Source organism: Anastrepha ludens, chromosome X (assembly GCF_028408465.1).
Source record: "Anastrepha ludens isolate Willacy chromosome X, idAnaLude1.1, whole genome shotgun sequence".
Classification (NCBI taxonomy): domain Eukaryota; kingdom Metazoa; phylum Arthropoda; class Insecta; order Diptera; family Tephritidae; genus Anastrepha; species Anastrepha ludens.
In genome coordinates, this window is record NC_071503.1 from 97263883 (window position 1) to 97280488 (window position 16606).

The following is a 16606-nucleotide window of genomic DNA, read 5'->3' on the forward strand; positions in this document are numbered from 1 at the left end:
TGTTTTTGTAGTCGCTAGGCTTAGATTTTAGCTTTGGGCGACATGCGCATGTGAGGTATGTGTTTTTGTTGTGTTCTAGAACATTTTAGAATGTGTGGTGGCAAAGCGGCCATCGCGTTGTGCTTGCTGTTGCTTTTGCGTCTATCAAAGTATTGTGTTTTTGTAAGTACAATATTAGGAATATCGACTGGTGAAAGACAAAAGTACACGGAAGCAAGAAGGGAGCACTGTGCTCGCGCATATGTATATGTATGCTTGAATGTATGAACGTGCATGGATGTAGTAACATATGAATACAATTATTTTGTAGGAAGTTTAGAAGGCAAGTAGGTATATATGTATGTATGTATATATGCTAGGACATAAAGTCGGTATATATGCATACATAGAGCAGAATTGTTTTTGCACTTGTTAGGAAGAAACTCGTTCACTAGTGCGCATGTGTATTTGATTTCTTGTAAGAATGTGATGTGGTATGACATGTGTACATACATAAGTCAAGGTTATTTGGGCATACTTGCATATGTGATATGATGTTCTTGCGCTTGTGCATTATTGTTTTTCATATACAAATGTACATACATACATATGTATGTAAATGCTGTCGAATACATAAACTATGAATTGACATACAATATAAAATAAGTGTTGATTTATCTTAAACCGTTCTTTTTTTCTGAATGCAAATACCTCCTATTGACATGTACATACATATTATGTACTTATGTATATTTCATATACCATCATTTATTTACATATAAAGTATACGTTCATTTATGTACATATGTGTGTAATGAAAAACTTCATGAATTACTTTCAGAACTTTATTAAAATTTATTCGCGTCGCGCGCATGCACAAAACCTTTTGTTCACAGGCGCAGAAATAAACGCTCTGCGTATTTATCCTCCCCACGTGACTCGCCATCAATTCTCGGCACAAATTTTTTTTTTCGTTTTTAAATTTTTTTTTTTTTAATGTAATCGTAAAAAAATTTGTAACACATTTTATGTATCCGCTTATCATTTCAAAAGTAACAAAATGGTCAAAAAATGAGCAGTCGAAGAAATAAACGCACCGCCTATTTTTCCTCGCCACATGTTAGACTCGAGTTCAATTCCCGGCGCAAACTTTTTTTTATAAATTTTTTTTTTAAATCGTTTTTTTTTAATGTAATTGAAAAAAAAAAAAAATTATGTAATAAATTTTACGTATTCGCTTATTATTTCAAAAATACGAAAATAGTAAAAATTTGATTGGTTTAATGTCGAGGTGAGAAATGTGTTGTGTGTTGAGGTGAAAGATGTGTGGGGTTTCTAATTTTTGTGTGGGCAAAAGTCAGTGAGGTGTCTATAAACTCGGTGTGCTAAATGACCTTATTACAAATCTTTCAAATCTCAATTGTACTAAAAAAAGCTCACAGTAACATTTGCACCTTCTCATTGCATTAACATTCTCTGCTCATAGGCACAGCATTGTACTGTTGTTATGATCAGCGCTGAACAATTCACACACATATACATACATATGTATTATATTGTCCATCTGTTCCCCTTCAACCAAATCAAAATCCTTCATAGAGAACTAATGCATTACCAGGAACACAGGAAGATGGCATATGCAAATTTACATATATATGTGAATTTATATACATATGCGCATATGCATATGATGTGTGTATGTATGTGCACTTCTCACAGCAAAAAATATTACGGTAAAACTTCTCAGTTAATCCACCGCACATACATAGGCACAGCATTGTATCTACAGTAACCTTCAAATCCTCTGATTTCAGAGTAAGTTTCTAACCTTGCAGATATATGTATGCATATGTTTTTGTGCCCTTTTTAACAATTCGAGGACTACACACGTGAAGTAATATACTAATTAACTATTTACCTACTACCAGAGAACATAAAATAATTGTTTCGAAAATTTTTCCTAGTATTGAAATGTCCGACACAGAACTATTTTATAAGCTACTTATGTATGTAGTTTTCTGCAAGTTACTGTATGCTCATACGCGCATTTGACGCACAGCAGCTGCCGATGTCGAGCATCTAGAAGACATATTTACATACAATTCGACATGACAAAAATTCAAGATTTACCAAATATTTGGCAATAATTCAACGCGAAATATTCCCATATTGACTATTTTCGAATGGTCCAGAAAATAGGCATATGGGCACCTCGTTTTATGAATGAAGGTACTTTGCTCTTAGAACTATGAGCTCGAATTTAACAATGAGTTTTTTGATGTTGAGTTTTTGTTATACAGTACTATAGTTGAAACTGTTCGGCGCCGCCGCGACTATTTCAGACTGTTCAGCACTATGGCCAGAGAATGTTAATGCAATGAGAAGGTGCAAATGTTGCTGTGAGCTTTTTTTAGTACAATTGAGATTTGAAAGATTTGAAGTAAGGGAATTTAGCACACCGAGTTTATAGACACCTCACTGACTTCTCCCCCACACAAAAATTAGAAACACCACACATCTTTCACCTCAACACACAACACATTTCTCACCTCGACATTAAACCAATTAAATTTTTACTATTTTCGTATTTTTGAAATAATAAGCGAATACGTAAAATTTATTACATAATTTTTTTTTTCAATTACATTAAAAAAAAAGATTTAAAAAAAAAATTTATAAAAAAAAGTTTGCGCCGGGAATTGAACTTGAGTCTAACATGTGGCGAGGAAAAATAGGCGGTGCGTTTATTTCTTCGACTGCTTATTTTTTTACCATTTTGTTACTTTTGAAATGATAACCGGATACATAAAATTTATTACAAATTTTTTTCAGATTACATTAAAACATTATTAAAATTTAAAAACGAAAAAAAAATGTGTGCCGAGAATTGATGGCGAGTCACGTGGGGAGGATAAATACGCAGAGCGTTTATTTCTGCGCCTGTGAACAAAAGGTTTTGTGCATGCGCGCGACGCGAATAAATTTTAATATGTAAAGTTCTGAAAGTAACTCATGAAGTTTTTCATTACACACATATGTACATAAATGAACATATACTTTATATGTAAATAAATGATGGTATATGATAATATACATAAGTACATAATGTGTATGTACTTGTCAATAGGAGGTATTTGCATTCAGAAAACAAGAACGGTTTAAGATAAATCAACACTTATTTTATATTGTATGTCAATTTATAGTTTATGTATTCGACAGCATTTACATACATATGTATGTATGTACATTTGTATATGAAAAACAATAATGCACAAGCGCAAGAACATCATATCACATATGCAAGTATGCCCAAATAACCTTGACTTATGTATGTACACATGTCACAGCACATCACATTCTTACAAGAAATCAAATACACATACGCACTAGTGAACGAGTTTCTTCCTAAGTGCCCACTTACACGAAGAGACAACTGGAAGGGAAACATTTTGTTCGGGGGTGAAGGACGGCCGCGGAAGAGAGAAGGGAATTTGTCTCCTGTACTGGCGACACGCCTTGTGCTTCTTATTCGTATTTCCAATCTTAAAGCAATTTTTGACAGTTGCTTCATTTGTTTTCTTCTTTTGTGGGAGAAGGTTCTGAGTAATGTGTTGGTTTTAAGCAAACGGAAGATAACAAAGATGACAAACATCCGAACACTGCTTGGGAAATGCACGATTATTTTTGCTAGTAAAGTAGGTATAATTTAAAATATATTATGGGGCATTTTTATGTTGAATTCTAGTTTTACCCGCATTTCTAGATACTCAAGTTAATTTTAAGTTAATTATTTTTGTATGAAGTATTTTTAATTTAATTTTTTTTTTATTCAAGTACAATAATTTATAAATATATTTAAATAAAAAAACAACAAATTATTTATTATTTAGCCAGTTTGCATTTTTCATTCATATATTTAAGAAATTGTTGACGAACGTTTTCCGCTTTACATGTAAGCGCGTGCGAGAATATATCCGAAACAGACGATGCTAAAGCATTAAATGTCAAAATGTTGCCCAAAACAATTTTGCCCGTGTGGCCGCGAATGAGACATGAAAAGAGAATTTCCAGTGTCTCCCTTCCAGATGTCTCCGTGTGTAAATCGGGTGTAACAAGTGCAAAAACAATTCTGCTCTATGTATGTATATATACCCACTTTATGTCCTAGCATATATACATACATATACGAGTATACCTACTTGCCTTCTAAACTTCCAACAAAATAATTGTATTCATATGTTACTACATCCATGCACGTTCATACATTCATGCATATATGCGCGAGCACAGTGCTCCCTTCTTGCTTCCGTGTACTTTTGTCTTTCACCAGTCGATATTCCTAATATTATACTTACAAAAACACAATACTTTGATAGACGCAAAAGCAACAGCAAGCGCAACGCGATGGCCGCTTTGCCACCACACATTCTAAAATGTTCTAGAACACAACAAAAACACATACCTCACATGCGCATGTCGCCCAAAGCTAAAATCTAAGCCTAGCGACTACAAAAACAAAATACATTCGTAGACGCAGTCGCAGCGGCCATGATTCTATCATCGACGGCGCTGAACAATTTAGAACAAAAACAAAAAGTTCATTCATAAGTTATGCTGAAAACAGTGAAGTCCGCACGGAATTTCCTTACCGCATGCCCTTACCGTGCACAAAACTGAGCAAAACTATTTCCCGTAGATAACAGCTGTTTTAGTTGGTTACACACATACAAACAATATTTACAAAATACATCAGTGACAAAATGGATGAAGAAGACATCGAAATTTGCGAGTTATTTCTGAATTTATTTCAACGATATATTTTATGTAAAAAATACAAGGACCAAAAAAAGTGCAGAAGGTATAAAGTTCGGCCATTAAATAGGAATTGGGGCACAAGTGGTTATCAAATCCAAGTGTTCCGCCGAATGAAAACATTGGAGCCTGATGAATTGTTTTCACACACAAGGATGTCCACGCCTGTGTATGAGCTGCTTTTAAAATTAGAGAGCAGTTCCTTGAGGAAGCCAAAACAGCGGATTGGTCCTGAGGAAAGACTATCTTTAGTTTTGCTGTATGCATATTGAGAAAGCGAGGCTTCAAGTCGATTAATATTTATTTCTTATTGGTTGTTTAGATATTTGTCACAAGGTGTATCTGTGAAGAGCATTGCATGGAGTTATAAGTTAGGTGCAACGACAGTGCGCGAAATAATACAGGAAACTTGTGAAGTTATCTGGCGGCTACTTTCTCCAGTTTACGTTAGCGAACCTACAGAATCCCAGTACAGGGATATTGCGAAGGATTTTTTTGATATGTGGAACATTCCAAATTGTGTTGGTGCAATCGATAGCAAGCATTTTGCAATCAAATGTCCAGCCAAGTCCAGTTCGATGTATTACAACTACAAAAAATTCTTTAGCATCGTTCTGATGGCCGTTTGTGATGCCAAGTATACTTTCACTGCAGTAAGCATCGGGAGTTATGGTAGTCAGAGTGACGGAGGTAATAAAATTTAAATGTAGTAAGTTATTTCACCTAATACATATGTATATTTTACAGGCGTTTTTCAACTTTCATCGTTTGGACAGAACTTGATGCAAAATACTTTGCCACTACCGCCTCCCGCGCGTATATCTATGGAATCGCCCCAACCATTACCACATTTTTTCGTTGGTGATGCTGCATTCCCATTGAGAACAAACTTGATGCGTCCATATCCCGAATTTAACTAACCAAGAACCAAGCGGATTTTTAATTATCGCCTTTCAAGAGCGCGTAGAGTAATAGAGAACAGCTTTGGAATATTAACGGCGCGATGGAGAATTCTTCGCACCACGATTGAATGTGACCCTAAAAATTGCGAAAAAGTAGTGCTGGCCTGCATTGTTTTACACAATTTTATAATTTTAAACAATCGCAATCGTTGGTATTGCCCTGAAAATTATGTTGATCGACAAGAACCAGGCAACATCGTTCATTGTGGGGAATGGCGACGAGAAATTAATAGTGAATCGTCATTACCACGTATACGGACTACAATTCGGAGAGCTTCAACAAATGCATTTAATATCCGCGATAGGCTTGCTGATTATTTCATAAATGATGGAGCTTTACCATACCAAGATGACATAGACCTTTCCATTGGCGGACCCTACATATAAAATTGAAAGACATGTGAAGTGAAACAAATATAAATATAATGAATTATTTTATTATTTATGTTTATTTATTTATGAATTTTATTTACGAACTTTTAGTTATGCAATTTATATACATAAATATACTTACAAATATAAAGTCCAACTGTAATTTTATGCAGTTAAAAATATTTGGAAATATTTTCATTCTTCAAGTAGTTCTTTTATTATTTCAAAATTCAGGTACAAAGTTTATATATTTACAAAATAACAGTATTCATATTCCACATTCTTTCTTTTCGTATGCTATACAATTCAAAGATTCTTAAAAGTAAACTTAAAAAAATGAAATAAAAGATAAAAATAAAAAAAATTCAACGAATTATAAAGCTAAATTAAAAAAAATTCAAACTAAAAAAAAACCCTCATTCCGGCTCCTGCTCTATTTTAAATATAACCTCGAGGATTCCTTGCAGGGCCCGGGCTTGCTTAGCTGCACTCATTTTGGCAACCATTGAGCCAATCATGTAACCGAAGGAGTCCGCCGAGTTGTTTGGTTTATTTTCTCTTTCTAGGCATCTCTTTTTCAAGAGATCGATTGCTTCCAAGATGCCATTCTCGACCTCAGCACTTCTGTCCCGTTTTTTTCCGCTAGGTCGCTGTGACTGGGGTGGAGATGTCGCTGATGTTGATGGCAATGGTGAATCTACATCATCAAAAAACTCTTCTTCTGGCACTATTGGTGGCAACGGTGAGAGCGTAGTAGTAGCAATTGAAGGTGTAAGCGAAGCTACTGCTGGGCACACATTGTGTGAGCACCTAATTCTTTAAAAAAACATTATTAATTATCGCTTTATAAAAATATTCCAACTATACTTACGGTCGAGGAATAACATGCGGCCTTAAAAACGACATGCTTTCAAGCAGATACCACTGCCTCTGGTAGTCTGCTCCACTGCCTGATGGTGCTTCTGATTTTCTGGCTTCTCTGCCATATCGATCGCGAAGAGCTAACCACCTCCGTCTGCATACCTCACCTTTAAAATAACTTTGTTATGAAATTTGAAATACTAGTAAATATAGCTCCCACTCACCACTTGTGCGCAGCTCCTTTCCGATCTGTTCCCATATCATCGTTTTTCTTCCCTGCAACTTATATAGAGGATTGCTCTTGTCGTAGAGTTCCTTTTTATCTTGTACTAGGGATACAAGATGCTCATCGTTCAGCGCCATTTCCGTGTTTTATGTGTTTGTACACAAATTTATAAATATATATGCATATGCATCTGCTTGTATCGACACAATGTTGCCATTGATATTTTTGCTTACACACTTTTTCACACTTCCGCGTTATCAGTTACAATTTTTCATTGTTTAATAAACCAAAGCCAAAAACCAACAAATGCAAATAGTTCATTTATCTATAATTAACATTATTGAACAGTATTTTTAAGCTATTTTAACAAAAATTATAATTTTTCTAAGTTTATTTTGTAAATGATTTCGAAATGTACTGCTTGGCAACACTGTGTGGTGAGAGTGCAATCAGCTGGGTCAAAATTACGGAATTTTTTTTAATAATCGTGAAATAAAATCTACGGTACTACGATACGGAAGGAAGGAACTTTTCGTTTACATGGGGCTCTCATTAGTTTGATTGAAACAGCTGGGCCGGAATTGCGTTTACGGGCTTCACTGTTTTCAGCATTAGAGCTCATATTTCAATTTCATTCATAAAACGACCATTCATTTTCGCGACCATTCGAAAATAGTCAATATTGGAATATTTCGCGTGGAATTATTTGAAAATATTTGATAAATCTTAAATTTTTGTCATGTCGAGTGGCCGCGGCTCCGTATGTATGTATGCACCCTTATATGTATGTAAATATGTCTTCTAACTGTGCGACAGTCGCGAGTTAATGCGACTTACAGCGAATCACACATTGCTGTCCGCAAAGCTGCATATATGTACCTTATGATCAGAAAGTACCGGGAATGTTTAAATTAAACAAAACAGAGTTAAATTTAAGGCAGATTTATATTATCTCCTTCAAAATATGACCCGTCTGAAGCAACACACATGTGCCAACGTTTAACCCAGTCCTCCAAACACCCCCGGCAGGCCGATTTGTATTCTATTTCATCAGTGCGATAGCGCGTTATCATCATGCAAAATCTGAGAATTGTTTGCTCACATTTCTGGCGGTTTGCAACACACAGCATCTCTCTAAGGTTTCAAAACGGATAAATAATATTCTCTATTGACTGTCTGGCCCATGGTGGACTATGCCTTGGCAATCGAAAGAAACAGTCAACATCACCTTCCCGGTTCTTTTTGCTCATAGGGTATACATATCCCATCTTTTCACTGACGGACAAGAAGACGGTCGCAGTTGTTGTTTTTTATATGCATACATTTTGCGTTCGTTGAAGGTTTGTATATATTTATATACATATGCGTGCATGCGCGTTTGGCTTTCTGAATGCATCCATGGATATTAGAATATTTTCTCATCAATATGTTTATGTAAGTAGTTCAAATTTGACTGAAGAGATTAAATATAGGAATGCATATTCAAATGATTGCCTCTATGGCTGTTTTACATATACATAAATCAATTCAAAAGAAGTATGAATAATGTTATATAGAAAATAAATTTCTCAATAACAGGTATTAGAAAAACCTGAATACACTATTTTAAATCAATTCTAATTAAACCAAATACAAAAAATTAAATAAAAATATCGAACAAAGAAAAGTGTGTACAGGAATTGAACCTGAGTCAAACATGAGACTATGTACCGCATACACAACACGTCTTTCACGATTGCGTTAATCTATAATTAATAATGAACTTTTCTAAATCACTCATTTATTCGATTCGCAGTTTTATATGCATATATTCTGCGTTAGTTGAAAGTTTGTATGCGTAGTTATATCAGAGAATGTTAATGCAATGAGAAGGTGCAAATGTTACTGTGAGCTTTTTTTAGTACAATTGAGATTTGAAAGATTTGTAGTAAGGTCATTTAGCACACCGAGTTTATAGACACCTCACTGACTTTTGCCCACACAAAAATTAGAAACACCACACATTTTTCACCTCAACACACAACACATTTCTCACCTCGACATTAAACCAATTAAATTTTTACTATTTTCGTATTTTTGAAATAATAAGCGAATACGTAAAATTTATTACATATTTTTTTTTTCAATTACATTAAAAAAAAAACGATTTAAAAATAAAAATTTATAAAAAAAAGTTTGCGCCGGGAATTGAACTCGAGTCTAACATGTGGCGAGGAAAAATAGGCGGTGCGTTTATTTCTTCGACTGCTTATTTTTTGACCATTTTGTTACTTTTGAAATGATAAGCGGATTCATAAAATGTATTACAAATTTTTTTACGATTACATTAAAAAAAAAAAAATTTAAAAACGAAAAAAAAAATTTGTGCCGAGAATTGATGGCGAGTCACGTGGGGAGGATAAATACGCAGAGCGTTTATTTCTGCGCCTGCGTTGTGAACAAAAGGTTTTGTGCATGCGCGCGACGCGAATAAATTTTAATAAAGTTCTGAAAGTAATTCATGAAGTTTTTCATTACACACATATGTACATAAATGAACGTATACTTTATATGTAAATAAATGATGGTATATGAAATATACATAAGTACATAATATGTATGTACATGTCAATAGGAGGTATTTGCATTCAGAAAAAAAGAACGGTTTAAGATAAATCAACACTTATTTTATATTGTATGTCAATTTATAGTTTATGTATTCGACAGCATTTACATACATATGTATGTATGTACATTTGTATATGAAAAACAATAATGCACAAGCGCAAGAACATCATATCACATATGCAAGTATGCCCAAATAACCTTGACTTATGTATGTACACATGTCACAGCACATCACATTCTTACAAGAAATCAAATACACATACGCACTAGTGAACGAGTTTCTTCCAAGTGCCCACTTACACGAAGAGACAACTGGAAGGGAAACATTTTGTTCGGGGGTGAAGGACGGCCGCGGAAGAGAGAAGGGAATTTGTCTCCTGTACTGGCGACACGCTTTGTGCTTCTTATTCGTATTTCCAATCTTAAAGCAATTTTTGACAGTTGCTTCATTTGTTTTCTTCTTTTGTGGGAGAAGGTTCTGAGTAATGTGTTGGTTTTAAGCAAACGGAAGATAACAAAGATGACAAACATCCGAACACTGCTTGGGAAATGCACGATTATTTTTGCTAGTAAAGTAGGTATAATTTAAAATATATTATGGGGCATTTTTATGTTGAATTCTAGTTTTACCCGCATTTCTAGATACTCAAGTTAATTTTAAGTTAATTATTTATGTATGAAGTATTTTTAATTTAATTTTTTTTTTATTCAAGTACAATAATTTATAAATATATTTAAATAAAAAAACAACAAATTATTTATTATTTAGCCAGTTTGCATTTTTCATTCATATATTTAAGAAATTGTTGACGAACGTTTTCCGCTTTACATGTAAGCGCGTGAGAGAATATATCCGAAACAGACGATGCTAAAGCATTAAATGTCAAAATGTTGCCCAAAACAATTTTGCCCGTGTGGCCGCGAATGAGACATGAAAAGAGAATTTCCAGTGTCTCCCTTCCAGATGTCTCCGTGTGTAAATCGGGTGTAACAAGTGCAAAAACAATTCTGCTCTATGTATGTATATATACCCACTTTATGTCCTAGCATATATACATACATATACGAGTATACCTACTTGCCTTCTAAACTTCCAACAAAATAATTGTATTCATATGTTACTACATCCATGCACGTTCATACATTCATGCATATATGCGCGAGCACAGTGCTCCCTTCTTGCTTCCGTGTACTTTTGTCTTTCACCAGTCGATATTCCTAATATTATACTTACAAAAACACAATACTTTGATAGACGCAAAAGCAACAGCAAGCGCAACGCGATGGCCGCTTTGCCACCACACATTCTAAAATGTTCTAGAACACAACAAAAACACATACCTCACATGCGCATGTCGCCCAAAGCTAAAATCTAAGCCTAGCGACTACAAAAACAAAATACATTCGTAGACGCAGTCGCAGCGGCCATGATTCTATCATCGACGGCGCTGAACAATTTAGAACAAAAACAAAAAGTTCATTCATAAGTTATGCTGAAAACAGTGAAGTCCGCACGGAATTTCCTTACCGCATGCCCTTACCGTGCACAAAACTGAGCAAAACTATTTCCCGTTTGTTTTAGTTGGTTACATACATACAAACAATATTTGCAAAATACATCAGTGACAAAATGGATGAAGAAGACATCGAAATTTGCGAGTTATTTCTGAATTTATTTCAACGATATATTTTATGTAAAAAATACAAGGACCAAAAAAAGTGCAGAAGGTATAAAGTTCGGCCATTAAATAGGAATTGGGGCACAAGTGGTTATCAAATCCAAGTGTTCCGCCGAATGAAAACATTGGAGCCTGATGAATTGTTTTCACACACAAGGATGCCCACGCCTGTGTATGAGCTGCTTTTAAAATTAGAGAGCAGTTCCTTGAGGAAGCCAAAACAGCGGATTGGTCCTGAGGAAAGACTATCTTTAGTTTTGCTGTATGCATATTGAGAAAGCGAGGCTTCAAGTCGATTAATATTTATTTCTTATTGGTTGTTTAGATATTTGTCACAAGGTGTATCTGTGAAGAGCATTGCATGGAGTTATAAGTTAGGTGCAACGACAGTGCGCGAAATAATACAGGAAACTTGTGAAGTTATCTGGCGGCTACTTTCTCCAGTTTACGTTAGCGAACCTACAGAATCCCAGTACAGGGATATTGCGAAGGATTTTTTTGATATGTGGAACATTCCAAATTGTGTTGGTGCAATCGATGGCAAGCATTTTGCAATCAAATGTCCAGCCAAGTCCAGTTCGATGTATTACAACTACAAAAAATTCTTTAGCATCGTTCTGATGGCCGTTTGTGATGCCAAGTATACTTTCACTGCAGTAAGCATCGGGAGTTATGGTAGTCAGAGTGACGGAGGTAATAAAATTTAAATGTAGTAAGTTATTTCACCTAATACATATGTATATTTTACAGGCGTTTTTCAACTTTCATCGTTTGGACAGAACTTGATGCAAAATACTTTGCCACTACCGCCTCCCGCGCGTATATCTATGGAATCGCCCCAACCATTACCACATTTTTTCGTTGGTGATGCTGCATTCCCATTGAGAACAAACTTGATGCGTCCATATCCCGAATTTAACTAACCAAGAACCAAGCGGATTTTTAATTATCGCCTTTCAAGAGCGCGTAGAGTAATAGAGAACAGCTTTGGAATATTAACGGCGCGATGGAGAATTCTTCGCACCACGATTGAATGTGACCCTAAAAATTGCGAAAAAGTAGTGCTGGCCTGCATTGTTTTACACAATTTTATAATTTTAAACAATCGCAATCGTTGGTATTGCCCTGAAAATTATGTTGATCGACAAGAACCAGGCAACATCGTTCATTGTGGGGAATGGCGACGAGAAATTAATAGTGAATCGTCATTACCACGTATACGGACTACAATTCGGAGAGCTTCAACAAATGCATTTAATATCCGCGATAGGCTTGCTGATTATTTCATAAATGATGGAGCTTTACCATACCAAGATGACATAGACCTTTCCATTGGCGGACCCTACATATAAAATTGAAAGACATGTGAAGTGAAACAAATATAAATATAATGAATTATTTTATTATTTATGTTTATTTATTTATGAATTTTATTTACGAACTTTTAGTTATGCAATTTATATACATAAATATACTTACAAATATAAAGTCCAACTGTAATTTTATGCAGTTAAAAATATTTGGAAATATTTTCATTCTTCAAGTAGTTCTTTTATTATTTCAAAATTCAGGTACAAAGTTTATATATTTACAAAATAACAGTATTCATATTCCACATTCTTTCTTTTCGTATGCTATACAATTCAAAGATTCTTAAAAGTAAACTTAAAAAAATGAAATAAAAGATAAAAATAAAAAAAATTCAACGAATTATAAAGCTAAATTAAAAAAAATTCAAACTAAAAAAAAACCCTCATTCCGGCTCCTGCTCTATTTTAAATATAACCTCGAGGATTCCTTGCAGGGCCCGGGCTTGCTTAGCTGCACTCATTTTGGCAACCATTGAGCCAATCATGTAACCGAAGGAGTCCGCCGAGTTGTTTGGTTTATTTTCTCTTTCTAGGCATCTCTTTTTCAAGAGATCGATTGCTTCCAAGATGCCATTCTCGACCGCAGCACTTCTGTCCCGTTTTTTTCCGCTAGGTCGCTGTGACTGGGGTGGAGATGTCGCTGATGTTGATGGCAATGGTGAATCTACATCATCAAAAAACTCTTCTTCTGGCACTATTGGTGGCAACGGTGAGAGCGTAGTAGTAGCAATTGAAGGTGTAAGCGAAGCTACTGCTGGGCACACATTGTGTGAGCACCTAATTCTTTAAAAAAACATTATTAATTATCGCTTTATAAAAATATTCCAACTATACTTACGGTCGAGGAATAACATGCGGCCTTAAAAACGACATGCTTTCAAGCAGATACCACTGCCTCTGGTAGTCTGCTCCACTGCCTGATGGTGCTTCTGATTTTCTGGCTTCTCTGCCATATCGATCGCGAAGAGCTAACCACCTCCGTCTGCATACCTCACCTCTAAAATAACTTTGTTATGAAATTTGAAATACTAGTAAATATAGCTCCCACTCACCACTTGTGCGCAGCTCCTTTCCGATCTGTTCCCATATCATCGTTTTTCTTCCCTGCAACTTATATAGAGGATTGCTCTTGTCGTAGAGTTCCTTTTTATCTTGTACTAGGGATACAAGATGCTCATCGTTCAGCGCCATTTCCGTGTTTTATGTGTTTGTACACAAATTTATAAATATATATGCATATGCATCTGCTTGTATCGACACAATGTTGCCATTGATATTTTTGCTTACACACTTTTTCACACTTCCGCGTTATCAGTTACAATTTTTCATTGTTTAATAAACCAAAGCCAAAAACCAACAAATGCAAATAGTTCATTTATCTATAATTAACATTATTGAACAGTATTTTTAAGCTATTTTAACAAAAATTATAATTTTTCTAAGTTTATTTTGTAAATGATTTCGAAATGTACTGCTTGGCAACACTGTGTGGTGAGAGTGCAATCAGCTGGGTCAAAATTACGGAATTTTTTTTAATAATCGTGAAATAAAATCTACGGTACTACGATACGGAAGGAAGGAACTTTTCGTTTACATGGGGCTCTCATTAGTTTGATTGAAACAGCTGGGCCGGAATTGCGTTTACGGGCTTCACTGTTTTCAGCATTAGAGCTCATATTTCAATTTCATTCATAAAACGACCATTCATTTTCGCGACCATTCGAAAATAGTCAATATTGGAATATTTCGCGTGGAATTATTTGAAAATATTTGATAAATCTTAAATTTTTGTCATGTCGAGTGGCCGCGGCTCCGTATGTATGTATGCACCCTTATATGTATGTAAATATGTCTTCTAACTGTGCGACAGTCGCGAGTTAATGCGACTTACAGCGAATCACACATTGCTGTCCGCAAAGCTGCATATATGTACCTTATGATCAGAAAGTACCGGGAATGTTTAAATTAAACAAAACAGAGTTAAATTTAAGGCAGATTTATATTATCTCCTTCAAAATATGACCCGTCTGAAGCAACACACATGTGCCAACGTTTAACCCAGTCCTCCAAACACCCCCGGCAGGCCGATTTGTATTCTATTTCATCAGTGCGATAGCGCGTTATCATCATGCAAAATCTGAGAATTGTTTGCTCACATTTCTGGCGGTTTGCAACACACAGCATCTCTCTAAGGTTTCAAAACGGATAAATAATATTCTCTATTGACTGTCTGGCCCATGGTGGACTATGCCTTGGCAATCGAAAGAAACAGTCAACATCACCTTCCCGGTTCTTTTTGCTCATAGGGTATACATATCCCATCTTTTCACTGACGGACAAGAAGACGGTCGCAGTTGTTGTTTTTTATATGCATACATTTTGCGTTCGTTGAAGGTTTGTATATATTTATATACATATGCGTGCATGCGCGTTTGGCTTTCTGAATGCATCCATGGATATTAGAATATTTTCTCATCAATATGTTTATGTAAGTAGTTCAAATTTGACTGAAGAGATTAAATATAGGAATGCATATTCAAATGATTGCCTCTATGGCTGTTTTACATATACATAAATCAATTCAAAAGAAGTATGAATAATGTTATATAGAAAATAAATTTCTCAATAACAGGTATTAGAAAAACCTGAATACACTATTTTAAATCAATTCTAATTAAACCAAATACAAAAAATTAAATAAAAATATCGAACAAAGAAAAGTGTGTACAGGAATTGAACCTGAGTCAAACATGAGACTATGTACCGCATACACAACACGTCTTTCACGATTGCGTTAATCTATAATTAATAATGAACTTTTCTAAATCACTCATTTATTCGATTCGCAGTTTTATATGCACATATTCTGCGTTAGTTGAAAGTTTGTATGCGTAGTTATATCAGAGAATGTTAATGCAATGAGAAGGTGCAAATGTTACTGTGAGCTTTTTTTAGTACAATTGAGATTTGAAAGATTTGTAGTAAGGTCATTTAGCACACCGAGTTTATAGACACCTCACTGACTTTTGCCCACACAAAAATTAGAAACACCACACATTTTTCACCTCAACACACAACACATTTCTCACCTCGACATTAAACCAATTAAATTTTTACTATTTTCGTATTTTTGAAATAATAAGCGAATACGTAAAATTTATTACATATTTTTTTTTTCAATTACATTAAAAAAAAAACGATTTAAAAATAAAAATTTATAAAAAAAAGTTTGCGCCGGGAATTGAACTCGAGTCTAACATGTGGCGAGGAAAAATAGGCGGTGCGTTTATTTCTTCGACTGCTTATTTTTTGACCATTTTGTTACTTTTGAAATGATAAGCGGATTCATAAAATGTATATTATTACAAATTTTTTTACGATTACATTAAAAAAAAAAAAATTTAAAAACGAAAAAAAAAATTTGTGCCGAGAATTGATGGCGAGTCACGTGGGGAGGATAAATACGCAGAGCGTTTATTTCTGCGCCTGTGAACAAAAGGTTTTGTGCATGCGCGCGACGCGAATAAATTTTAATAAAGTTCTGAAAGTAATTCATGAAGTTTTTCATTACACACATATGTATATTACATAAATGAACGTATACTTTATATGTAAATAAATGATGGTATATGAAATATACATAAGTACATAATATGTATGTACATGTCAATAGGAGGTATTTGCATTCAGAAAAAAAGAACGGTTTAAGATAAATCAACACTTATTTTATATTGTATG

At 34.7% G+C, this 16606-nt stretch overlaps 2 protein-coding genes and 2 pseudogenes across 2 annotated transcripts; 2 read left to right on the plus strand and 2 right to left on the minus strand.

Moving 5' to 3' along the window:
* Window positions 1-5405: 5405 nt before the first annotated feature.
* On the minus strand, window positions 5406-8980 carry LOC128870484 (uncharacterized). Its single transcript, XM_054113164.1, has 2 exons — window positions 6997-8980; window positions 5406-6941 (listed from the first exon to the last, which is right to left on the minus strand). The coding sequence occupies exons 1-2, from the start codon at window positions 7029-7031 to the stop codon at window positions 6542-6544; spliced, it is 435 nt and encodes a 144-aa protein (XP_053969139.1). The 5' UTR covers window positions 7032-8980; the 3' UTR covers window positions 5406-6541.
* On the plus strand, window positions 5409-6140 carry LOC128870485 (putative nuclease HARBI1; annotated as a pseudogene).
* Window positions 8981-11332: 2352 nt separating the features above from the next.
* LOC128870486 (uncharacterized) lies at window positions 11333-15986 on the minus strand. The gene is made up of 2 exons (XM_054113166.1): window positions 13707-15986; window positions 11333-13651 (listed from the first exon to the last, which is right to left on the minus strand). The coding sequence occupies exons 1-2, from the start codon at window positions 13739-13741 to the stop codon at window positions 13252-13254; spliced, it is 435 nt and encodes a 144-aa protein (XP_053969141.1). The 5' UTR covers window positions 13742-15986; the 3' UTR covers window positions 11333-13251.
* Window positions 12119-12850, plus strand: LOC128870487 (putative nuclease HARBI1; annotated as a pseudogene).
* Window positions 15987-16606: the final 620 nt, after the last annotated feature.

What these genes read in the sequence shown, in the direction of transcription:
- LOC128870484 (XM_054113164.1), bottom strand. Translation starts at nt 7,031, where the DNA reads ATGTCGTTTTTAAGGCCGCATGTTATTCCTCGACC. An exon ending in CCGCATGTTATTCCTCGACC is followed by an intron (nt 6,942 to 6,996) that starts GTAAGTATAGTT and finishes GTTTTTTTAAAG; the next exon opens with AATTAGGTGCTCACACAATG.
- LOC128870486 (XM_054113166.1), bottom strand. Translation starts at nt 13,741, where the DNA reads ATGTCGTTTTTAAGGCCGCATGTTATTCCTCGACC. An exon ending in CCGCATGTTATTCCTCGACC is followed by an intron (nt 13,652 to 13,706) that starts GTAAGTATAGTT and finishes GTTTTTTTAAAG; the next exon opens with AATTAGGTGCTCACACAATG.